This window comes from Dipteris shenzhenensis, chromosome 9 (genome assembly GCF_047967505.1).
Source record: "Dipteris shenzhenensis isolate YYH24624 ecotype China chromosome 9, Dip_SZ_1.0, whole genome shotgun sequence".
Lineage (NCBI taxonomy): Eukaryota > Viridiplantae > Streptophyta > Polypodiopsida > Gleicheniales > Dipteridaceae > Dipteris > Dipteris shenzhenensis.
The window spans coordinates 43,475,804-43,501,449 of NC_141604.1; the positions used below are offsets into that span (position 1 = coordinate 43,475,804).

Consider the following 25,646-nt stretch of genomic DNA (forward strand, 5'->3'; position numbering starts at 1 on the left):
AGACCACCATCATGGTTGCTAGCTCCTGTTTTGGAATCTCTATAGGCGAGGAGCCATGAGATCCTAAAACGGGTGTTCATTCTTGTAGCTGGCAACCGTTTTCTTTACTTTGTTTTTCTCCTTTTGGAAGCTAGTTGTATAATTTTAAAGCATTAATAGAAGTTACCTTTTTCTGTTTAAAAAAATGAATGAATGCACATCCAAATTAACAATACGATCTCCTTGCTCTCTGATCTATCAATGCCACTTATTACATGGCAATGGGCACACAAATTCATCTGAAAGATTGTGCTAGATACAATCTCTCATGTGAAACCATCTGGAGATGAAGAGGAGCTATATAAAAGTCTACAAAATTCCTCGCCAAAAGGCCCGGGGCTTTAGTGCAAGACTATACACACCCTCCACCTCCCACAAGCAACACTTACACAGTGGGGATCTGTCCCTCCACCAGAAGACTAACAGAATACCCTGAAAAAGATGTGCCTGCTGAGCCAAGCCAAATTCCAGAAAGTAGCTTAATTTGATATTGAAATACACACACACACACACATATATATAGAGAGAGAGAGAGATGAAAGGAAGTTTATTGAAAATCTACGAAAGACTGAAAGGTCTATGAGACTGAAGCGCCCGGAGGAGGAAACGGAGAAAGCCGCAGGGGGCAACGGGAAAGCAGACTCATAAGGCTTATGTTTAATAACTCCATCATGCTGAAAGGTAGATTTCGAGGACCCAAATTTTGAATTTCTAGTGATAAGAACTAGGTGAAACTATCTCTTAGGTCATGTTTTGCTTGTTAGGGCGAGATATTTAATTGCATGAAGATAGGAACTAGTTGTATATTGTGGGACTAGTTGAAGATAGGTCAGTGGAGGCGTGGAGGAAAAGCATGCAGATATGAAGAGCAAATCGCACCTCAAGTAGTAGTTACTATTTTTGCCATAACTTTTGATACGTAACTCGGATTTAGGAGCTCTCTTTTGTTTGTTAGAAAGTTGAGATTGTGTTCTGCAACTTTAAAAAGAAGTCCGGATCTCTAAATCCGCATCCAGATTACGGAGCATGTCTAGTTTTGTGTGTTAAAAGGTTGATCCTGTTTTCCAACTAAGATTCTGATGGTCATAGTACTAAGTATTGGATCTGTGGGAGAATCGCTCCCTACATCAGCGCTGATCTCCTTGTCAGTCATTATGTATGGTTGTCTTTGTGGAAACAACTTGAAGGGTTGCATATCGTCAGATAAATTGTTATGTAGTCTTTTGGAGCCACCAATTGTGAGCTTTGTTCCTCTATTTCTTGAATGATGAGACGTCATTTTCAAGCATGTTGATGAAATATGCAGGTTGTGGATTCATCTGCGATGCTCTTATTGTGATTGTAGGTTGAAGGGCTGTTATAGCGGTCACTCATGGCCCCTTTGATTTCTCTTATAACTAGTTTGGAACCCCCGGCGAGGAGTTTCCTCGGTGATGACAGAGGAGAAGCACTCCTGTCACGTATGTAGCTGTTGTTGCAAGAGCAAGATGACCCAAGATTTTCCCAAGTTTCTTGGATTGCCTAATGAGGATCCTTCTCAATTCATCAAAGACCTAGAGTTCACAACACTGCTAAAAGGCAAAGATGGACTAGGAATTCAATTGCAAATCCTAGGCTATTGTCTGCAAGTTGAAGCAAGGATATGGTTTCAGAGTTGTGTTCAAGATGTGTCGGAAACCCAAAATCGAGATGCTGAATACCACGAGGTAAGAGCTGCACTTTTGGGCCAGTATGCATATGCAAGGGATCCTAATGGGATTTGAAAGGAGTTGTGCAACTACCAGCATGCGCCCAATCAGGAAGCAGACCACTACCTGAACCGCTTTGCTGAGCTATGGCAAAAATGGAGGGTTTCTCTACATCCAAAAGTTTCACCCAAGGTGCTTAAGATTGAAAGATTTGTTGTTGGACTCATGCCAGATCTCAAGTTAAATGTGGATTGTTGAAATTGTGCGTGCCAAGGAAAATGCTTCGATTGGGTTTAATCAATGTGGAATGGATTTTATGCATCAAACCCTGTAAATCCTTCTTTGGATGGGTCTATGTTGCCTATAGCCTTATGCATCGTGGTTCTTCTGTTAATATTTTATTTCCAAAAAGGATGAGGACTTTTTATCATCTTCGGTGATATCTAATGCAAGTTCATTCAGCAAGGATGAGGGCCTGATGGGATTTGAGTGTGTGGACGAGGAATCATATGAAGCCAGTAGTGATGAAGTAGAGCAAAGCGTGTTTGAGACCATGGATGAAAATGAGAAAGAATCGGAGGGATTTGAAGAGTCGGACGCTCGTCTTGATGTGATCCAGGATTCAAGTGCATCACACTATGCTTTGGTTGAGAATGACAATTCTTAACCAAAAGGTCATGTAAAGCTCTTTGAAGATGCGGCAAAGTTTAAGATTGTTGATGCAGAGGAAAATATCAAGGAGCTTATTGAAAAAGAACCATGCATGCATGCTGAAAATGAGGTAGATGTTAATGATAAAGAAGAGCAGCCACTGGTTAACATTTCGAAACAAAAAGAAGACCATTCATTGACGGATACAAAATTGTATGATGGAGAGGTAGATGCTTGGGATATGCAGCTAGGGCATGAGCCATATCACCCCATATTGATGAAGAAGAAGTGACACTGTGAGGACGATGAGGATGATAATGAAGGAGGGGAGCTGTGAGGCCTTCTCACTCTCTGATGTTGATGTGTTTGATAGAGATAACCACTTTGTTCCTCTTTCTATCTTCTCTTATCCTTGTTACGTAAATATGATGTAGCAAAGCCTTTTGTAGCAACTCCAATGCAAGAGCACAGGTTCAAAGTTTCTCATAGGAATATGCCGCTTGATGCTATGGATGTACTACAAGTGCAAGGCTGTGAGTTGGATGCTTTTGACAAGGAGGATCTTGATTGGGGCTTTGAGGAAACAAGTGATCAATTGGATTCGAAGATGGAGGAAATTTAAAAATAAGCTGTAGCCTTTGAAGACACGGAGACAAGAGACTCAGCTATGCTTGGATGCAGGTACCCTAGTAATTGATCATGTATTGCAAGTGGTGCAGGCAACATGGAGTTTGTATGTCTCGCAAAGTCTAAGTGACTCGAAGCAATGTGATCAATATGAAAGGAAGGGTTTATTTCCTTTCAACCCAGCAGGATGCAATGGCCAAAGCAAAAGGAGACTGCTGGACATGAATGTCCACAACAAAGGGGTGGGCAAAAATGGAGGGGTGGGCAAAAATGATAGGCAGATTTTGAGGACCTTAAATTTGAATTGCTAGTGATAGGAACTAGGTGAAACTGTGATATTGTGTTTCTTAGGTTATGTTTTGCTTGTTAGGACTAGTTATTTAGTTGCATAAAAATAGGAACTAGTTGTTTATTGTGGAACTAGTTGAAGATAGGCAAGTGGAGGCGTGGAGGAAGAGCATGCAAATATGAAAAGCAGGTTGCACCTCCCAAAAAAAGTAGCGGTTAATATTTTTGCTAGAACTTTCAATTTGTAACTCGGATTGAGGAGCTCTTTTTTTTTGTTAGAAAGCTGAGATTGCGCTCTCATCCAAATCCACGGGTAACAGATCGAAAATCCAGATTATGGATCACGACCTAGTTTTGTGTGTTGGAAGGCTGCTCCTATTTTGCAGCTAAGATTTCGGTGGTCGCAGTACTAAGTATTGGATCTGTGGGAGAAGCGCTCCCTATCTTGTCAATGGTTATGTATGATTGTCTTGAAGGGTTCCACATCATCAGATAAAGTGTACATGGTATACAGTCTTTTGCAGCCACCAATTCTGAGATTTCTTCCTCTATTTCTTAAATGAAGAGAGGTTTTTTCAAGCACATTGATGAAATATACAGGTTGTGGGTTCATCTGTGATGCTCTTATTGTGTTTGCGAGTTGAAAGGCTGTTATAGCGGTCACTCATGGCCCCTCAGTTTCTCTTATCAACGCATAGGAGGGACTAGCTACTATGGCATCCCCACCGACATCATCACGCTCACCGGTGGGTATACACCACAGTAAATATATATTCTAGCGGACGTATAAATCTATTCACCCACACATACTTGAGCATCTATTTATACTAAGCTCTTCGTATTAAGTCTCTGTCAGCACTCCAGAGGTGAAGGGTAGACTCAGCCATGACAAAGGCAGCACTAAAGGAGAAGGCTAATCAAAAAGCTGGTCAACATTATTTTCATTCAAGCTACAACTGCTTGTGAAGACTATGCGATTCTACTTTAGTCTCTCCTAAACGAGCATCTAAGCAAAAGATATGCTTAGACAATCTAGTTGATAGGGCAACGCACCAGTTTTAATCTCATGATAGTCACTCATAAGGTTGAAAACCATAAACTCTATCGCGCGTAGCAGGGATTAGCTACTATGACATTTCCACCGACGTCATCAATACCCAACGGTGGGTGTAGACCATAGTAGCTGCAGCAAAATTCTTTCCATGCAATTGTCTCACTATTGGCTTCTTTCCTTTTTGTTTGCCTTGCTTTCTAAATTCTTCTTAAAAGCTCTTCAGTCCACGCATAGCTCTTGCAAAGTCCCGGATGCCCTAGATCTTTATGCTTGTGTGCAACAAATTTTTCCATGTGATTGTTGCCTATTGTTGCCACTGCTCCCTAGGTCTCCTTTCGTATCCTCCTCCAAATAACATCTCCTTTTATTTTGGTTTGCTAAAATACATTGATATTTACTTACAACATAAGACCACCCATCTCATCTTTCCGATGATGATACAAGAAAAGTTGAGGGTAAAATCTCTCCAAGCATAGCCACAACACATATTGCAAACATATACCTTTGTAAGACTAGAATAAGTCCAATCATACACATATTGCAAACAGTTTGTTAGACAGTGCTTTAAGTATTTGAAAGTATACATCTATAATCCAGAAATGTGAGCTTCAGATACTCTGTTGGTGCACACAAAGAGAATATGAGTGCATGGATGTGAGCATTTCAAGTCTGGCCTAGGTCAAATATAGGAAGATTTAAGGGTCTGTAACATTAGACCTCAACCACTCATATTAAAGATTATTACACTGAGTGACTATTGTAGAGTCAAAATTCACAAACATTTGCATTTAGAATCTCCAATTTGCAATTCCCATATTGGATTTCGTTGAATACTCTTAAAAGTTCCCTCAATCAAAACTTTTTTTTCCGAAAAAACAGTGCTAATTATATTACTTCGAAAACAAGATACAAGAGGTCAGCTTATAGCTGACGGGCTGCGTTCACAAACCGGACGCAGCCCAAAAGGTAGCATAATAGATCATACTCTCACGGAGGGATATGCTGAGTGTGAATGAACAGCCATCGGGGTGGTGAGTAGTGCCACCGAAGGCCCTGCGTAGTCTGCTCGAAGAAGAGGCTCTGTGTGTCCCAAGCCTGGAGGAAGCGTCTCCGCTTCTCCTGACCGGCCCGGGAGTCTCCCTGAATCTGGTCCCACTGGCCTCTGAGGGTATGAATAATCTCACTCCAAATCTCCGCCATGATCTGGGCAGTCGAGAAGGAGGTGCCACCAAGAATCTGCGCGCAGCGCGAGGTCCAGATGTGCCATCCTGTAATGCTGCTGATAATCTCCCAGACTGGCTGCCGCTCCCGAACTCCTGTATCAGCCTCTGCTAGGTGCTGTGGGATACCCTCGAGCGGCCCCCACGTCCCCTGTGTGATAAGGAAAGTGGGGTCCTGCTGGCATGCCTCGAACAAGTGATGAAGACCAGGTGCGGTGCTGCACCAACAGAACGCGCCCCAAGTGATCACTCCTAGCTCTGGTGCTGCTCGAGCAAGAAGCCCGAAAGTCCACCTCCACACTTCCTGGGCGCGCGTGCAGCTCCACAGGCAGTGTTTTGGTGACTCCTCATCCGCATGGCAAATCTGGCAGCAACCGTCCTGGCCTATCTGCCTCAACCAGCTCCCCACTGGAAGACCTTTGTGGGTAAGAAGCCACAGGAAGTATGAGATCTTCCGCGGCCGCCAGCTCTCCCACAAGGCCTTCCAGAATGCCTGCAAAAAGAACCTGGAAATACCCTGTGCGTACCAGCTAGGACGCTGGGTGGGGGGGCGGCTCTGCATCCTCCCGAGAACTCGCCTGCCCAGAGTCGTACTGTAAGCGAAGAAGGAAGTCGGCCCCTGTCCTGTCACAATCTCTGGCCACCACCACTCTCCTGGGTCCCACTCAAGTTCTGACAAGGCCCGCCCCTCCCAGAGCCAAAGACGCCAAAGCTGCAGCTGGTCCTGCTCGATACTAGGGTCGGTATGCCAGACCTTCCCCAGAAGGCCTACGACCCTAACCCTCTGCCACGGGAGTAGGGGGTCGATGAGCGCATCCTCTCTCCTGAGTCGTCCATCCCCTGAAACCGCGAAGAAGGCAATAGAGGAGTCATCCAAACGTCCTGCGACCACCAGTGGGATGCCACGGGGGGTGAACTGTCCCAGCCAGTGGGTGTCTCCAGGCATGAGGACCTGAGGCTCAGGTGGAGCTAACCAAGCGGCTGGGATCGCACCGTCGATCTCTGTGCGTCTCGCCTGGACTCCGCGTGCACCTCCAGCTGCGTCTGCAAGATCGGCCATCTCCAGATGTCTGTACGTATCCCTCCAAACTCGAAGGGACCGGGCTGGCCCCCTCATCCAGCCGTCCCACCTGATATGTGATCTCTCCCCCAACTGAAGGCCCTCGGCGTCTCTGACCTGCCCATTCCAGACGAGCGGCTGTCGATCGATCTCCTCCTGACAGCTGGGCTGGGACTGAATGAGACTGGGACGGAGCCGCCTCCAAACCATGAGGAGGCTACGAACGAGTGGGGAGCGGGGCTGAGTGAGCGGGGCGGAAGTGAAGATCCACCTGAAGGACGGTAGCCACTCTCCACCTCGGCGCGGGACACAAGAGCCGACTCCCTGCTGAAGTAACATCTTCCACGTCTGCCCCCCTGGGGTCAAACCGCGGATGATAAGCTTGCCTAACAAGGCCTGACTCTGAAGCTCTGGATCAATGACCCCCAGACCACCCTCAGCCTGCGGAAGAATGACTGTCTGCCAAGCAACCCTGGCTCTGGTATCTCTATGCCCATCCTCCCCAGACCAAAGAAAGTTCCGAACCAACCTCCTGAGCTGTGCCACGCTGGATCTCGAGAAGCACCAACAGGAAGCCACATACCAAGCCGTGGCTAGAAGGACCTGGTTAACTACCAAAGCACGACCTGCAAGGGAAAGCTTAGCAGTGCTCCAGAAAGCCAGCTTCCGTCGGATGGAATCTAGCACCGGGAGAAACTGCTGAGCTGGCGTAATGTCTAGGCCAACCTGGAAGCCAAGGTATCTAGCTGTCTGTCCACGTGGAATCCATCTGAAGCCCAGAAATCGCCCCCACTGAGAGCACGCCCCCGGGTCTGTGAGAAAACCAACTGATTTGTTCCAGTTGATTTTCGCACCAGCGGCCGAGCAGAAAACCTCCAGGGCCATCCGCACCCTCTCTAGCATCCTCTCATCGTCCTGGACATAAAGGGCTGTATCATCTGCATACTCTGAGTCCAGAAGCTCCGTGTCCTCCCGGAGTGGAAGGCGAACACCCCTGAGCCCTGTGGACCTCGCCCGAAGGTAGTAAGTCATGGCCTCGGCGAAGAAGAGAAACAGGTAAGGAGCCAGGGGACAGCCCTGACGTACTGATCTCTCCAAGCTGAATCGCTCACCCATCCTGCCTCCAATGATGACCCTGCTGGACGCTGTCCTGTACAAAGCTGAGATACCCTGAATCCAGCCTGCCGGGAAACCTAGCCGCTCCAGAGTCCCCTCCAAAAAGGACCAATCCACGCGATCGTAGGCCTTCTCGAAGTCGAGAAGTAAAATGGCAAGGTGTGATCCGCTGTACTGAGCCCACTCCGCCGCCTCTGAAAAGGTGAAGACATTATCCAGGATACTACGATCCTGGACAAAGCCTGTCTGAGTGTCATGGACGAGGTCTGGAAGTAGGGGTCGAACTCTGGCACTGATCATCTTGGCGAGGATTTTGTAGGCAGTGGTAAGGAGAGTGATCGGACGCCACTGGCGGATCTCCCGTCTATCTCCTCCCTTCGGGATGAGGCAAATCAGTCCCGAGGAAAGGCTCTCTGGCATCTGCCCGCTGCTGAAAATCCCCTGCAGAGCTGCAAGGAGGGGCTGATGGATCTGGTCCCAGAAGGAGGTGAAGAAAGCTCGGGATAGCCCATCCTCACCTGGGCACTTCTGACCATCAATAGCCATCAAGGCCTCCAACATCTCATCCGAGGTGAAAGGCGCCAACAACGTCGCCTGCATGCTAGGCTGGACCAGGGATGGAATGTGCCTCCACACCTCCTCACGGGCCCGACTGGCACGAGGGGCAAGCGGCTCCTGCTGGAAGAGGGTCCTGTAAAAGTCCGTGGCCAACCCCAGGACCTCCCCTGGATCCGTAACGATGTGACCCTCCGCTGTCCTGAGACTTCGAAGCTGATCACCTGCAGCTCTCTGGCCATGCGTCCTAAAGAACTCCCTGCACATCCGGTCACCCTTTCGGGCCCAAAAGGAGCGAGAGGCGTGAAAGGAAAACTCGGAGCGACGCTGGAAAGTCTCCTCCAGGAGGGCTCTGGCTCGAAGGGCCTGGATCCGCAGCTCCTCCGAACCCGGGGAAGCCTGCTGGAGTCGCTGAATGGAGGCGAGGTCCCTCCGAAGAGCTCTCTCTCTGTCCCACCAATCCTGTCGAACCTGTAAAGCTGCGAGCTGGCAAATCTGGCTAGACTCCTGCAGAGCCTGTGCGACTGAGTCTACCAGATCCACGCCCTCCCCCCAATCTCTGTCCCAAAGACTGCAAATGCTACTGCGCACGTCCACCCTCGAGAAGATGGAGTCGGGAATCCTGCAAGATCGGGAGGGGAGGGTCTGGGCTGCCGAATCTAAGGAAAGGAGCACAGGCGCATGATCGGAGAGTGTCGTCCCTGAAACTATACCCGCCTGGCCGCCTCTGCTGATGGCCCAGTCACTGACATAAAATCTATCAAGCCTCTCCAGGAGTCTGCCTCCTTCCCTGCGGAAGCCCCAGGAGAAGTCCAGGCTCCCGTGCCAACGCCGGAAGGACGGGTCTCTCCAGCTGTCCCTCCCTCCCGTCTCGAAGATGAAAGAGTCCCAAGCTGACTGCTCTGCCTGGGCCATACCTGTGAACTCCGGGCCTCTGCCCTGCTGGTCCTCCAGGGTCTCCAGGTTGTTGAAGTCTCCTCCAACAATCCAGGAATCCATGTCTGGAAGAATCCCTGTAAGTGTCCTCCAGAAGGTGGCTCTGCAACGGAGGTCTGTGGGGGCATAAATGTTGAGGATGCCTATTTTGGATCCCTCCAGGTCCAGGCCTACCCAAAGGGCTCGGCCAGGAATCAACGTGCCGTGACCAAAAACTCCCTGGGCTAACTGCTCGCACACGGAAGTACAGACACCCCCACTCCTCCCCTGAGCGCCGATAGAAGGCTCCCAGTAAGTGTAGGACCGTCCAGGGAGAATCTTCCCGCAGCTACGGGAATGAGCCACAGAAAGCTTGTGCTCCTGGAGCAGAAGTACATCCAAACGACCAATCACTGCAGGCTGAAGTTCCTGCCGCAAAATGAGCTTCCTGGGACCACGGGTGCCAGAGGAGTGAAACCCGTTCACATTCCAGGATACGAGGTGTAAGCTCATGGAGAGGGAGGGGGGGCTGCGAACAACTGTCTGCTCGCGGTCGAAGTCGAAGAAGAACCAGACGTATCGGAATGGAGGCGCTGCCGCTTATGAGAAGGTTTGGAGGGGGAGACGGGGTCGTCCTGCCCGTTCTTCAACACCTTCAGCAAAGGCGAGAGGCCTTTGGTGCCATGAACAAATGCTTTCTCGAGCCAGCTCGAGATCTCTGAAGAGGTCATCCCGTAGAAGGTTCGGAGTTTCTGCTGGGACCAAGCTCTGACATCCTGGGGGAGAGGCCATGACAGGGGAGGTCGGAGGATCACTATCAGTCGGAAGCGTTTGGCGGCGCAACGCCACCGCAAGCGCACGTCGCCCTCGGACCACTGAGTCTCGAGGAGCTGCCCACCGGACGGGCCTATCCAGGAACACACCTGGGCGTGCGTCTGCTCTCTGAGAGCCTCCCAAACCGAGTCGTCTGTCCAGGTCTCGGTGCCATCACTGAGGAACGTGAAAGCGAAGCTAGGGCCATCCCTGGGAGCCAAGGCACCAATCCTCCCATCCGCCCCTTTGCGGAGCAGGAAAATACTGATGTCGAGACAAGCCGGAAAGGTCCCAAGGTCGGCTACATCCAGGTAGTCCCAGGGGCCAGATCTGTAGAAGTCTCGCGGAAGCTCTCTCTCATGGAGCTGAGACCCAACTGAGTCTACCACTGAGGGGCTAGCGGGAAGGGAAGCCTGCTCCACTGGTGGTGTAGACTCCGGGTGTCCTGCCAGCGAGGGGGGAGGGGGAGGAGGCTGAGGAATAGGCAGCTCTGACTCCACGGAGGCGACTGGCGGAGGAGGTGGAGGAGGTGGAGCGGGGGCTGCACACGGCTGGGAAGCCGGTGGTGCAGCTAACTCTGAGGGAGAGGCGAGGGGGACCAGGGGGGGGGGGATGGGGGTGCAGCTGGAGCTGGGGCTGAGAGGGAGGAAGAGAAGACTGAGGAAGAGGAGGCGGGGGCTGAAACTGCGGGTCGGGCGACGGGGGGGGGGGGGAGACTGGGGAGGGGGCTGGGGCGGGGAGGAAAGGGGCGGGGGAACGGGAGAGAGGGGGAACTGAGGCTGTGGAGGGCGGGCTGCCGTCGAAGAAGAAGCTCTCCCAGACCCCTGGGGCGGCTGCCTGACAGGTCTCTGGGGTGCTGCTGCAGGAAGGGTAACCTCTGCCTCCTTGCCTTTATCCGAAGTCTTCTTGTTCTTTCCCCTTTTCCTTTTAACCTCGGTCCAACCGCCCACAACCTCTGGACCCGACTCCTGCTGTCTCGGCTCCTCCTGACGTGGCTGTCCAGGGGGTGGGGGTGGGGGCGGAGGGGTCGGGGGCGGGGGAGGTCGAGACGAGCTGGCGAACCGTGGACAAGCAGCCGCCAAGTGCCCAAAGCCGTGGCACCGCAGGCACTGACCTGGCTGTCCGGTGACTATCATGCTCTGGGTGATACTGCCGGCACCTGTCACAATCTCGATCACAGCAGGGAGAGTCGCAGGATCCGCCACCGCCACTCGGACTCGGGGGGCTCCTGCCGTGGTCACCGCGTCGGCAAAGGTGTCGTGCATAACCCAGCCAAAATGGGAGCCCAAGTCCCTGACAATCGGGCGCAACTCTGCAGCAAGCCCTGGAAAAACAAGTGTCACTGGGTGTCGAGGTATGCGGAACCGAGCATCGAACTCCGCTGCGCTGAATCCACGGTACCACGGGACTATCATGATAATCTTCCCATCCACCGAGGTGGGGGAACTGGCAATCAGGTTGCTCACAGCTTTCTCAGTGGAGAGTTTGAGCCAGAAGATGCCCCTTCCCATAAGGGCCACCTCCTCAATATGGCCATCCTCTAGCAGGAGAGTGGACTGGAGCCAGTCCCTGATGGCTAACCTGGAGGGGGAGTGACCAATGACTCTACCGTAAACAGAGGTACGCGTAAAGTCAATGGCAACCTCCTGAACACGAGATGACTGTCGCTCTGTCAGGATAACGCGGTAGGCATCTGGAGAGGGAGGGTCCGACTGGGCCTCCGGATCCGGGCAGGGGGCCGCCATACCGCCAAGACTAACTGCAAGCTTCCGATGGGGAGTATGAACAGGCTGCCACCCCAAAAAAGGGGGACAAAGCGGTAGGTGGAGCCTGGGGGTGAGGCGCGCGAGGCGGGGTGAGGGGGCGGGGGGGGTTGGAGCGGAGGGCGGGGTGAAGGGATCGGGGTGCGGGGAACGGGGGGGCGCGGGAGGGCGGGGGGGGGGGGTGGCGGGGGCGGAGAGGTAAAGCGGGGGGCGGGGAGAGCGAAATGGAGGCGGGGGGGCGGGTGAGGTGAGAGGGGACGGCGGGTGAGGCAGAGCGGGGGAGGGAGGGGGTGAGGCGAAGCGAGGGGGGGGGAGGGGTGAAGCGAGGTGGGGCGGAGGGGGGCGGAGTGGATGAGAGCGGAGGGGGGATGAGAGGGCGGCTGAGACGAGGGGAAGGGGGGGGGGTGGAGGCGTAAGGAGGGGGCGGCGAGGGTGAGGTGAGAAGGAGCGGGGGAGAAGGGGGGATTAGAGGCGAAGGGAGGGGGCGGCGGGGGGTGAGGGGAGATGGAGCGGCGCGGCGGGGCGGGGCGGGAGAACAGTGAGGGGGGGGCGGTTTGGAGCGAAGCGGCGGGGGGCGAGAGAGAACAGCGAGGGGGGGGGGCGAGAGCGAGGCGAGGCGAGGGGAGGGGCGCAGCGAGGTGGCCGGCGGGTGAGGGGGAGGGGGAGCGGGGGGCGAGGGCGGAAGGGGAGGGAAGGGAGCGGAGGTGGTGGCGGCGGGAGGAGGAGCTAAGGGAGGTAGAGCGAGCGGCGGTAGGGGGGAAGCTCACAGGAGCAAAAAAAAGGTTTCGTACTTCCCTCAATCAAAACTACTTTGAGATCTTGCTCTATAGATGCTTACCACTGGACGGTTAACTGCAGACTCATGGCTTCCATATAGAATACAGACAATATTCCCATTCTTGTGCCTCAATGCCGACAGCTTAGAAGCTGTAAATTTGGTAAGACATCCAACATGCCTGCCATGACAACAAGACTACGTTAATCAATCCTATTAAATCCTTCTAGAATTGTTTATAGCTTCAATGTCAGTGCACAACAAGAACGGAGTATCTTTAGATTTTTATCCAACCTTTTGAAGATCTAAATCCAGATGTAAATTTGATGTTACCAAATAAACAAGGAGGAAATAAAACATAGCAAGTTTTTGCAAGGCCTACTCATATTACCACAATGGCATTAAAGTAAATCATATTGGCCGTTCCACAGCCTTTCACACGGTCAAGTCTAGATTTTTCTCTACTCCACAACCATAGGTCAAGGTCACAAGAATTGGAAGTACACATATATGATCAGCCTAGCAGTTGATGCTACTAGATGCAACAAGCATCTGGCAATTTAAAGAATTTCCTTCTCTGTGAGAAAACAGCAGATAAACCAAGCAATGAACTAGGGTATAAAATTGCAAGAAGCTTGTTATTTGCAGATTTGTGCAGGTTACCCACGTCACCAATGACAAGTTCTCAAATCTGCTTCTGCTATAACGTTGTTTTCTTGTGCAGGGTGCCACTTGTCACGCCGATTGTTGCAGACAACAAAATCCTCCAAGCCTGCAGACGTTTTGCAGCTCTTCTTCTGCACAAGCCTAAGCTTTTGCAGGTTCTCCTCTCCCGTAAGGGCTTGAACTTCTCAGCCTGCAAACTTTTTGCAGCTCTTCTTCTGCACAAGCCTAAGCTTTGGAGGTTCTCCTCCCTCTTGTTAAGTCTTACAGAGGAGTTTCAAGGGCTTCAATGCTTAGGCTTAGCTGTGTATACTCTTTTTGGAAGAAGACTTTCAGAGTCACGCTTATGCATGCGATTTCTCGGTAAATTACTTAATAAACTTAGAATTTCAAATACCCATTACTTAGAATTTAACAGACACACACAAATCATTCAGAGTTTCACACAAGGGATAGGGTACAGAGGAGATAAAGAGAAGACTCCAGCACCCAATGGAGTGTGAATGAGGTACACCCCCATACCTGGGCTGATCCCAGGTATATTTCTGTATTACAATGATGCTAGGCTTACAATAACAATCAGATCCTCAGACAAAACCCAAGGAAAACCAGAAGTCCTAGAACATTAATATATATGCTGATTTATTACAAAGGTCTAATGGGAGATGAGAATCCAAAGTGATAGAAAACTGTAGAAAATCAAAGAAACCACTTGCAGCCTCCGGAGATATCAGGGTGAGGAAAGGCCCAAAATTTTTCCGAAAAGAGCCCAACCTCACCAAAACATTAGAGCTGAGTGCTTTAGAATCATTGTATCAGCACCAACATATTACTCAGGCTCCAAAACACAATTGAAAAAATTGGAGTCAGAAATTCTGGTTAGAAAATCCCTAGAATTCAATGTTTTCAAAACAAATATGTCTAGAAACCTTAGAATCCAACAAAATTAAGTTGGAAGTAAGTAAAGCCACTTTCTGAAGTCGCTAAAGATGAAAAACGAAATATAGGACTGAGAAAATTGTCAGAACAGCCTGAAATTGAATTAAGCTGAATTTGCAAATTGCATTATCTCATGGCTTATGGGTGTGGGAAGTAGAAAACAGCAAGCTAAAGCTGAATTGCAGTAAATTGTCAGATTAGGAGGAGTAAGAACAGAATTAGAACCAAATTTGCATGTAGAGTAAACAGGTGTAGGAAATTCAATCGCAATTTGCCAGGGAGGCAGTCTAGCTGCTGTGAAACAATGTCCAGCCTTTTGCCAAGGAGGTAGTCTAGCTGCTGCAAATTGATGTCCAGCCCTTCCCTTTGCTGTAGAACACTGTTTGCAGGTTAAGCCAGGTCCACAGCAGCTCCAAACTGCTCCTAGTTGAATTGCCAATTAGGTTAGGGCCTCCTAGAAGTGAATACAATGTCTAGGAAGTAAAGGTGCAGCAAGGGAAAGTTGGAGAGAGCAAAGAAGCAGCAAGAAGAAATATGAATTGGTAAGGAAGCTCAGCTAGAATGCCCAAAAGCTGATCGCCCTTTTCTTATAGCCTCTAAATGAAAGCAAAAAGCTTCTAAAAGCTGAGAAAATCATTAACGCAGGTAAAGTAAATTGTAAAATTAAAAAAATGATTTCCAATGTATTAATTTCTAACTGTAATATTTAATTAGTTATTCTAGGTTAGAAAGCTCCATGAGTGGTTGCTTTACTAGATGTGTTTAAGGGTGTGAAGGTCTCTAGTAAGTTGGATTTAAAATCTGGGTATCATCAACTGTGGATGAAAAGCAAGAGATGAACATAAGACGGCTTTTCGCACTCTTTACTAGACATATTGAAATTTTGGTTATGCCTTAAGGCCTAACTAATACTCCAGCCACCTTTAGTAGGCTGATGCAGAGGCTTTTGTGACCCTACTTGGGAAAGTTTGTTATAGTCTTCCTTGACGACATTCTAGTTTACAGCCAAATGTCATGAAATGAGTACCCAGTATTACAGTATGCTAATCAATGGGACTACTCAAAAGAAGAACATTGGTTCAGACAACTCTAAATCGGAGTCGCATTGAGTAAGATATGGAGGAAAAAAGTTATGTTTAGTTATCAGTCATTGCCTAGGTGTGAGAAGGGACTAGAATAACTAAATTGTGGGGGGAGGGGTCAAGAAATCTTAGAAATTCTAGTACCTAAGGTCTAAGGATTAACATAGTTCTTAAGGAAAATTCAAAGTGCACATCTGATGAGGTGCGACCAAATCATGTGGTAACACCCTCTCTTCCAAACCCTTCCATCAAGAGGATTCTCCTCTCTCATACCATTAGTAGTACCCAACTGAGAGAGCACCTAGGATGGTCAGCCTAGCGTAGGAAATGAATAGGATAGGGAAAGAAATACCCGACGTAGAGGTCACAAGGGCGCTTACTACAGCATCCACAATGTAGAAGGGCCTGGTAAACAATCATACAGTCCTAATGTCTACGCAAAGCATGTAGAAATCAAGAATTTGATGATAAGCAGATATTCTGGTTCATTACACTTGGCATTAGAGCCTCTTTCCGCACAAAAAGAAGGGAGGTGTATCAAAACCAAGAGGGGCCCAGCTGTAACTGGCCTTCAGGAAATTAAAGGGAAGTGAACCTCTGCTAAACTGTCAAACGCCTCAAATACAGCCACAATGCAACATGCCAAGCACTTCCTTTACTTAAATTCACTTAGAATAAACTGCATAACAACATTGTGGAGGCTAGAATGCCCCTGCTCAATGAAAACAGTACACAAGACACCCATTGGCCCCAAATGCCTTGGCGCCCCTTTCAATATTTATTTAATTCTTCTGAATGGAAAATGCTTTACACCAATGGGGCCCACCCCTGCACTGTTGCTCTTGCAATTCCTCTGACTATCTTCTGGGCATCAATTCCATAGTGCACCACTAGGATCCAACTGGCAAGGCAATTTCAGGCATCCAATTCTGACTTGAACCGACTTAAGACATCAAAGCATGTAAACCCACATGTATACTGTGCTCAAAGTAGCCTCAAGGCTTTCACATGCATCACCATTGTCCATTGGCCTTTCCCACACACACCCTTGCTTCTGAGTGCTTGCTTAAGCCTGCGGGAACCAAAAAGAACTTCAAACACAAAATGCACTGCAACAGATTCAAAACAGGAAAAGACAATCAAAAGGAAGACAATAACCATGTACCCGGTGTCCCCGGAAGAGGGGCAAGCTCTGCTCTCGCACCTATCTCCTGTCCAGGCCCCCTAGCAAGGTATAGATGTCTTCCAGCCTCCAGGTAAAGAGAAAATGAGAGAGAAAGAGAGCAGAAGACTGACAAGAAAGAGCTGTAGAGGCTAGGGTCCATAGATCTGCCCCGAATTGCAAGGAAAATCCATACATATGGATGATTTGCCTCAGGATCTGTGCCACTGCTGCAACCACCTCCGCATCTGCACCCAACAGGCCGTACACTGCCTCGAAATGCACACCAGAACCTCCTCAGGAAACGTGACAGCCTTGGATGAGCACCAGATGTCCGTACAACTGCATGGTCTATCCATGCAGTCCGTATGACAGCCGTACAACAGCGAAAAGGAGCTTTGGGATGCACACCTGCAATCCGTACACTGTACGGATTGCCTCGACTTGTGTGCAAAAGAAGGAAAAAGCGAGTGTAGGAGCGGCCAACAGAAAAATGCAAAACTGTGTAGTTAACGTGGAAAAAGTGCTCCCAACTCCTTCTACAGGCTGCGTAATGCTTCAGGAGGGTGAGAGAGAGAGATGGTAGGTGGTAGGAGCACATGCACACACATGCATGCCATTTGGCCCTTCATTAAAGTCCTAACCACCATACCAAGGACAACATTGGTTGTCCTAGGGTCCAACTTTAAGACCCCTCTTTAATGCCTTTGCCTTGCCCCTAGGACCTCACCCAAAGGAAGCATAAGATTAATATGCAAAGAGAAAAGCATAGTGAGGCGTTCACTGATTACATCTGATGAGGGAGTGGACGCTGCATTTCAAAGGCGATGAGAGTTGGAAGTTCAATGGTATTTGGCAAGAGAGGTCGAAACAAATGAATGGAACCTTGAAGTTGTTGATCATGAGAAACGTTGTAAGACGTAGTGAGAAACCGAAGTCCTTGCATCAGATAGAGAGACACGTGTGTTGCATTTAGAGCAAGAATTCAAAGGCCATTCGAATGAAGCAGAGAACACAATGGCTTGAAGGATTGTGAAAGAAGATCGTCTCAATCAAATCCAAGCTGGGGTGCCTAAATTGGATCCAAAGGAAATCTTGAGATGTGCAGTGGAGTTCTTAAGGAGTTCTCTTACGAAATCAAGACAAGAAGTCATTGTAGTATAACTAATCAAGCATATAGGTTCGAGCGCTTAACAAAGTTCGATGCTCTAAGGTTCACATCATATCAAGGGATCACGGCGGTCAACATAGAGTCAAAGCGAACTCGAGAAAATGCTCAAGCCAAGTGGCTGAGCAGTTTATCAAGCAATTGCTCAAGATAGAGGCAGCTTTGAAAGCCGTTGTGCGGAGGACCATGAGTAAAACCATGATGGGGGCTCGGTGTCCACGAACAAGGTTTTCACCTTCATCAAAAATTCCAACAACAAACAGCCCCTTGATGAAGACTCTGACGATTGGGCACCTCCCTGTAAGGGGCTTATTTATAGAGCCACCAACGAGGTCATCAAAACACTAGAGAATAAATTGTTCACGTTGGGATGGGAGAGATCATTTTGACACTCCACTAGTGGGATCACACAAACAACGGCCCCTTCTAGCTCTTGATCCCTGCCATAGAATTCCGCAACCTCAAAACCATCCATTTCTACAAAATTGTTGTGCAGAGCCAAACAGCTTTCGAGGAATTCACGAATAGGAGAAAAGCAGAATCCACAAGTGATGTGGGATTCCTCAAGTTGGGCCATCATGCATCAACTACAACAATTAGACAACCTAGTGTTTGCTAGAATGCAACAGCTAGAGATCTTTTATAAACGTGAGGTGATCTAAGAACAGCTCAAGCAAGGGAACTTTCCCAATCTTTTGATATAATAAGGACCTTTGGATCATTCAAAAGGGAACTTGCAATTGTGCCTCACTGCTCCTTTCTCAAAACGTTGCATGTGATTAAGAGTGTCTTTTCATAGAAACACACAATGGAGAGGACTCAAGATACATTGCGATGGTTGCCTTATAGATCCAAGAGGATTAATAGGACATCGAACCGGTCTTGTTACAGCAATGAGCTTGATCTTGTCAATCACATGAGGAATAGTTGAGGCGAGTGTGCGGTAGCTCAAAGATGCAACTTCATCACAGACTCAATGACCAATTAGAAGAAATGACACTAAGAGAACAATTAACAACGTGCCGCAACAAATCAAACCATTGCATGGCTCACTGGTAGCTTAGACTTGATTGAGTCCATTATAATTAGATTCAGAAAGTCATTTGTTCCACCAATGGCTACATCTCTGTTCGTGAAAGAATAAGATCAAGATCTGAGACAAACCCAGACCCAGAGAAAAATAAAGAGCTTTCAGTGAGGGCTTCAATTAAACGTGACAAGAGCCCCATCTCTCTCTCTCTCTCTCTCTCTCTCTCTCTCTCTCTCTCTCTGTGTCTGTGTGTGTGTGTGTGTGTATGGATTTGAGTTTAGTTGTTGTTCAGTATATGGTTATTTAGATTTCTGAGAGTGTTAATTAAGTTAAAATCTCTGGAAACAGCTTCACCATGTGTGTACTTCTAACATTCCAGAATCATGCATCCATAAATGAAATTTCCTATCACAACAGTTCTAAAAATGTTGTAGCCTGCAATACAGCAACCACACTGCTGTTCTGACTGTTTACTGCCTGGCATGTAACTTGAGGTAACACACAAAATATCTGATTTTTGTCCAATTTCCTGCACAGCAATGCAGTATCTACAAAGCTGATTCAGTATTATAACTTCTCCACACAAACTGCAACCCATTGTTAAATACACTCCAAAGTGCAAAAATTTACCCAACATCAACAAACTTGATGAAATTCAGACATGTGAATTTCACCTGTATTTAGGATTCCACACGTTAAAATGTTTTATCCCAATTTAAAGAAATATTTATCGTCGTTATCTTGCATGTTGAGGAATTCCTTTCTGTCCCAATTCCCTACGACGCACTCCAGCTCTGTAAAATTGCTGCACACAATCATCTACACACATATAGAGCCTCTTTGAACGTGGAGCACATCTAGATGTTTTTCCCCCGTGGTCTTAAGCCTTCTTGCTCTTATACTCAATCAACACCGCACGGCACATATAAGCAAAGGCACAAACTTAATATATAGAAAAAATTGAGCCATTAAGAAATTTATCATCGGTATTCTTACTTACATCCTGATATTGGAGAGACCAATCTTATTAATAGCCGCAAAGCCTTGTTGAAGAGCAGCAATTGCAAGAAATGCAACAGTGCCATCTTCAAACCGTTGCTCAATGTTCTCTCTCTTTCTAACATAGTCTATGTCTGCTACAGAAGCTGCTACAGTACCTATAGCAAAAAGGAAGGAAACATTATAACGTAAGCTTGATAGCACATGCTGACATTAATAGGAAACAGACGTTACAACAAGGGGTAGCAGAGAATCCATATGTCTTCAATAAATCCAAAATACATGAGACAAAAAATGTAAGATACCTAGAAGTCCAGTAATACTACTCCAAAAACTACTCCAAGATACCTAGAAGACCAGTAATACTACTCCAAAAACTCTCTTTCAAACTAAGAAAAAAAATGGAAAACTTTGCATGTTATAGAGCTCTAATTCAGGTCCTGGAGATCAAAATCGAATTGCTTGCAAGTTGCAGACAAATACAGAACATAGAGGATGAAACATGAGGTCCCCACAGTCTCAATTACGTCGATAAGTAGTACTTGTCCCTCCTTCCTCAAGCCCAGTAGTTACCTCCACTTCTCTTCCCTTTCCTCTCAGCTCGTCCCTTCTCTCTCCTCACTACAATAGCCAACCCCTATCTCACCAGATGTAAAAAGATCACTATTTCTTGATAGTCTTCACCAGTCTCATACATCCTGAAGGGCCTCAAGATGAGCTTTAATTTTTTTCATATCCTCTCTCTCTCTCTCTCTCTCTCTCTCTCTCTCTCTCTCTCTCTCTCTCTCTCTCTCTCTCTCTCTCTCTCTCTCTCGTCGGCCTCCTGTCACCCATCGCCTAGCCCCTCAGCCGCCACCGTACAGGCCGTACAGCCGCCTTCAGCCTTCATTGTACAGCCGCCGCCGCAAAGCAGCCTTTTTTGTCCAGGTCGTCCAAAGCAGAGCAGAAGGGGAGAGATCTAATACACCTCAAACTAGGCTGATCCCCTGGCCCAGTTTGAGGGGTTAGCTTCAGCTAAGGGGTCCATAGATTGCACATATATACCTAGATGAATCCAAGAACATTCCCAAACTCATCCTCTAAAAACACAACATAGTGCAGTTTCAATCTCACGATCGTCAGTCATAAGATTGAAAACCATAAACTCCATCACGCATAGCAGGGACTAGCTACTATGACATCCCCATTGACGGCATCAGCGCCCAACAGTGGGTGTAGACGATAGTATAAAAATAGATTGCACACGCTACCGTTATGGAGTCCCCCTCTTTCCCTAAGATGAAGCAGTTCGCAACCACACCAATCAGCAAGCCCTCGTACTGTGATACTCATCAGCCAGCCCGTATGCACTATACTTTAAGCGAAGGATTGGATCAGACCCGCAGGAGCAAATCTATATCTACAGCAGGAAGTAAGAAAGCTCAGGCTTATGGTAGCGGCTCTCTTGAAGAAAGTGAGGAGATGGAAAATAATCGTAAGCAGGAGATCATTGCTGAAGTTCTACAAAAATGCAGCTCATCTCCACCAGCACCAACACTTGTCTCCACGGTCGAAGAGATGATTACCACTCAGGTCAGTTCAGCCAAGAGAGAGATGGCTATTATAGCCAACAAAAAAATCAACAAAGCTCATCTTTACACAAAGGTAAAAGAGCAGGAAAACATAGCAAAAAATAAGAAAATATTGCACATTGGGGGACTGCCAGAGGATTGTGCCTTGGCTGTCCGGTTGATGTATTTACTGAGAAATATAAAGAAGAATAAAAGCTCACGTGTCTCAAGAAGAAGATACCACAGATAGAATGGGATGAAACTGACATCAGTTGTATCTCTCAGAAGGGAACACAAGTACAAGTTTATTTCACAAAGAGGACAGGAAGAACCAAGATTCTCCGACAGACAAACAAGCTGAAAGGTACACGGATATGGATATCTGAGGAGCTCTTTTTGACTCCTTGCTCTGCCCAGCGGGGATGTATGCCAGCCCCTGTTGGGGGCCAGACTTGTTGGATACAGAGTGTGGGCTCGTGTGGAGCGGCTACAGGTTCTCATGTTATCACAGATGATTTGCGGTAAGCCATCCGTTCCTCACCAGATCATTCAAGCTGAGTTTGGGTCATCCCCATTACAGCTAGATGCTGCATTTCAAGTCATCACGTATCTGTATTGAGTCAGGGAGTATGGGGATTACACTTCTGGATGCAGCAAGCTACCATGGCTAGCATTGTCCTCATCTATGGCACTTTCGACAGGAGGGGACCAGAGATGCTAGTATGTACACACAGAGAGATGGTTTGAGCGACTGGGGCTCCACATGGATAGACTCCCTCCATTCCAATACAGCATGGACGCTACGTTTTCTCCCCTCCTGTCACACGAGGTCAACCAGGTTATCCGTGAGGATCTCTTACACCTACACACATTCCAGACCTGGTTGAGACCGAGTGAACTCCCAGTGAAGCTTAGCTTCTACAGAGATCACTGCTTACATATCATAGAGGAGGGTTTCATTGACTCACCAGGACATACACAGATCTACTTACCCCACTCATTGAGGATCTCTCTCAGTTCCGGGTCTCTTCACATAGACTTCGTATCGAGAGCGGCAGAGCCAGGGAGAGGCGCATATGCACATTATGTGACATGCAGGAGGTTGAGACAGAGGAGCACTTCATCTTCAGGTGTCCTGTTTACTATGAGATCCGAGGGCATTTCTACTGCCTCTTCAAAGATAGCTATGGGGTTTTGGCCCGATTCACCCACAGGGCCACACAGGAGGACCTGCAAACAAGAACAGAATATTCAGCCTCCCTTCATTCAAGAAAAAGGGACAGATTGAGATGCTATCTTTCTTCATTTCTGAACAATTAACAGTGACAATCTCACGCACTGTTAGATCATCATGATGACACAGAGCTATGTAAAAGCTCTCGAAAGTGCAATGACAGTCTACATGGCTGGCTCACCACCCAAGAATGCTTCTGAGGTCCTGACCCACCTCAGTAAAATTTGTGTGACCTTGATTGAGAAAGTGGATAGCCTTGAGACCACCAATGTGGCATTGATGGCAGAAAAAGCACACCTTGACAAAACATTGAATGAAATCAAGAAACAAGGAGGGCGTATGCAAGAGGAATGGACGAAGGAGAAGAGCAAGAGAGATGAATGGGAGAAGGAAAAAGAAACATGGGAAATTGAAAAAACCAGCCTCACTGACAAAGTGCAAGCAATGGAGACAGAATTACAGCAACTGAGGGACATGCAAGGGGTGCCAGAGGGGACGTGCAAGGCAATGGAAGATTTGAAATCTGGAAATGAGAAGCTCAAGAAGGAGATGGCAGCCTTACAAACTACCATACAAGGGAAGCATGCTGAGTTCACACAGCAAATCACTAAGGGGAATGCAGATATGCTAGAATGGAAGAATGTGGTTAAGAAGGGTGCAGCAGCCCCTAAAAAAGAGATCATCTCCGAAGCTCTAGAAGAAGAGAAAAGAAGGAACAGCAAGGCCTTAAATGTCTTGGTCAGAGGCTTAAAAGCTGAAGATACCCCTATGTTAGATGCCAAGATTTTGTTTATCAAAATGGGAGTCAACCTCACATGCGAGACAGCATGAAGGGTTGGTAAAGCTGAGACCCCAACAAGACCCCTTGCAATGAAACTCCGAACAGCTATGGACAGGTCTACCCTCATGAGCATGAGGGCAACTTTGAAGGGGACCAGAATATACTTGGATGATGACCTCACATTGCTGCAGCAGGAGCATCGGAGAGAGGGAATGGTACGGGTTATGGCAGCAAGAGACGCAGGTAAATGGGCTGCCTATAGGGATGGCAAAGTGATAATCAAAGAGAGAGCAGACGGGAGAAAGGGAAGGAAGAGAAGAGGGAGAAATAGACAGCATATGACAGTGTCAAACCCAAGAGACGAGAACACGAGGACTGAAAATGGCAGTTTGGAACTGCTATGGCACCCTCTGATCTGACACAGGAGGTTTCCTGGAGACATACACTGACAGGGATATAGTTTTCTATACCGAGACACACGAGAGCCCAGAGAGAGGGCTACCCACCATGACAGGATACCCATGGGAATCTGCCCAGAGAGAGGGCTACCCACCGTGACAGGATACACATGGGAATCTGCCCACAGGAAGGAACTAAGGAGGGACAGGGGAGTACGAGGCTCTGGGGGTGTGGCTGTCCTTTTCAAGTCAGCCCTCAGGCCACTCCTTTCAGTGGTTCGGAAAGAGGAACATGCACGGCACATGTCTAGATACCAGAGGCTCGACCGATCTTCATTGCAGTGTGCTACTTTCCTCTGGATACATCATCCTATGCACGTGAGGTTGCCACAGAAGGGACAGTCCGTATGAGAGTATACACAATGAATTCACAGAGTTCTATAGACAAGGTGACACCCTCCTCCTTGGCGACTTCAATGCACGCACAGGGGAGAACCAGGTGGGACTACTTGACTTTGCATCCGATTCCCTCATAGTACCAGAGTTAGATGCAGTTGATCTCAGGATAGTGAGACACTCAGCAGATGCTCCACACATGACAGGGTATGGGCGGCACCTACTTGCTATGGGAGCAGTATATGATCTGATCATATACAACGGCCTTCAGAGATGACCATCATCTGGTGGACTCACTTGTTTCCCACATGGAGGGGGGACAAACACAATGGACTACCTGATGGGATCCCTTACCTTCGCATCTCAGATTCACGACATTGTAGTACCCTCTCCCCCACTCGGGACCCTTGATCCAGTTTATATATGAGTCACTTAGCTTGAGAGCTTCCGACCCTACACAGAGCGGAGGAAGACCTTGCTCAAGTTTCAGCCACTTTGGCTTCAGTGATACACAAGGCTGCCATCATATCTTTCCCTACGACTCGACCCACACATGCCCCAATTGGGAAGATGCCTCGGAACCCTTGGTATGATGATGAGTGTAAGGAGATGAGACCTCACCTCACACGCGAGCAGGCCCTAGGACACCTAACATCATCTGAGGTGCATCGCATCTCAAGTCGGATGACACGACGTAAGAAGCGGACTTTTCTCACTCGCAGGGTTGATGAGGTGGTCGGATCTTTTCAAGGGGGAGACCTGACTATCGGCCGGGGACTCCTATCAGAGGGGAAACGGCCCATTCCCATCACGGACCCAGAGATTTGGCATAGATATGCATGCTCCTTATACGATATCCCAGGTCAGATGCCACCAGATATGTCCTCTATGCCCAGACCCACTACTTGTCACTTGTTCACACTGCACAGAACGTGAGGAATGCCCTCCTTCGTCTGCACAACCGGAGAGCACCAGACCATGAAGGGCTACATACAAAGCACTTCGCACATGGACAGGAGGTCTTGGCTCCGGTTCTAGCACAGCTATTCAACCATGCAGTATGTCATGGGTTCCCATCTACTTGGAGCACTACCACCATTGTACCGATATATAAGGCAGGGGACCCTATGGATACTGGGAACTACTGCACTCTCATGATTGGTCACACTTTGGCTAAGATTTATGGATTGAGACTGGAGAGGGCGATCAGTAGTTATATAGAGGATTATGGACATCGGGCTCTTGGGCAGGCGGCCTCCGGAGACAACAGTCCACACTGGACCATATTTTTACCCTAAGAGCCATCATCGAGGAGGCGAAATCGAGACGCCAGAAGGTCTACACTTGCTTTGTGGACTTTCGGAAGGCTTTTGACACAATCCCTCGCTCTCGCCTAATCAGGTGACTACAGGAGCTGCATCTCCCAGAGGTCATGATCTGGGGACTGATGCAGTACCTCGAGGATAGGAGAGTTTCACACGCCTTGTGGATTGCTATTGGACAGATACGAGTCTCGTCCCATTAACTGCAGATTGAGGCTAGGAGAGCGAACCGGCATACCTAGAGAGCAGCGGGTCTGTAGACTATGCACGATGGAGGAGGTCGAGACAGAGGAGCATTTTCTATGTGTTTGTCCGGCCTACTATGAGATCTGAGGGCAATACCATTGCCTCTTTCAGA

General features: G+C 48.3%; 1 protein-coding gene across 2 annotated transcripts in view; it reads right to left on the reverse strand.

Moving 5' to 3' along the window:
- Positions 1 to 25,646, reverse strand: part of ABA3 (molybdenum cofactor sulfurase (LOS5) (ABA3)) — a 149,245-nt gene that overhangs the window by 89,808 nt on the left and 33,791 nt on the right. For both annotated transcript variants that reach the window (XM_087378963.1, XM_087378962.1), the window contains exons 10-11: positions 19,609 to 19,765; positions 12,628 to 12,745 (exon numbers count right to left, since the gene is read on the reverse strand). In XM_087378963.1, the coding sequence (XP_087235089.1) occupies positions 12,628 to 12,745; positions 19,609 to 19,765 (275 nt within the window). The remainder of the gene's footprint in view (positions 1 to 12,627; positions 12,746 to 19,608; positions 19,766 to 25,646) is intronic.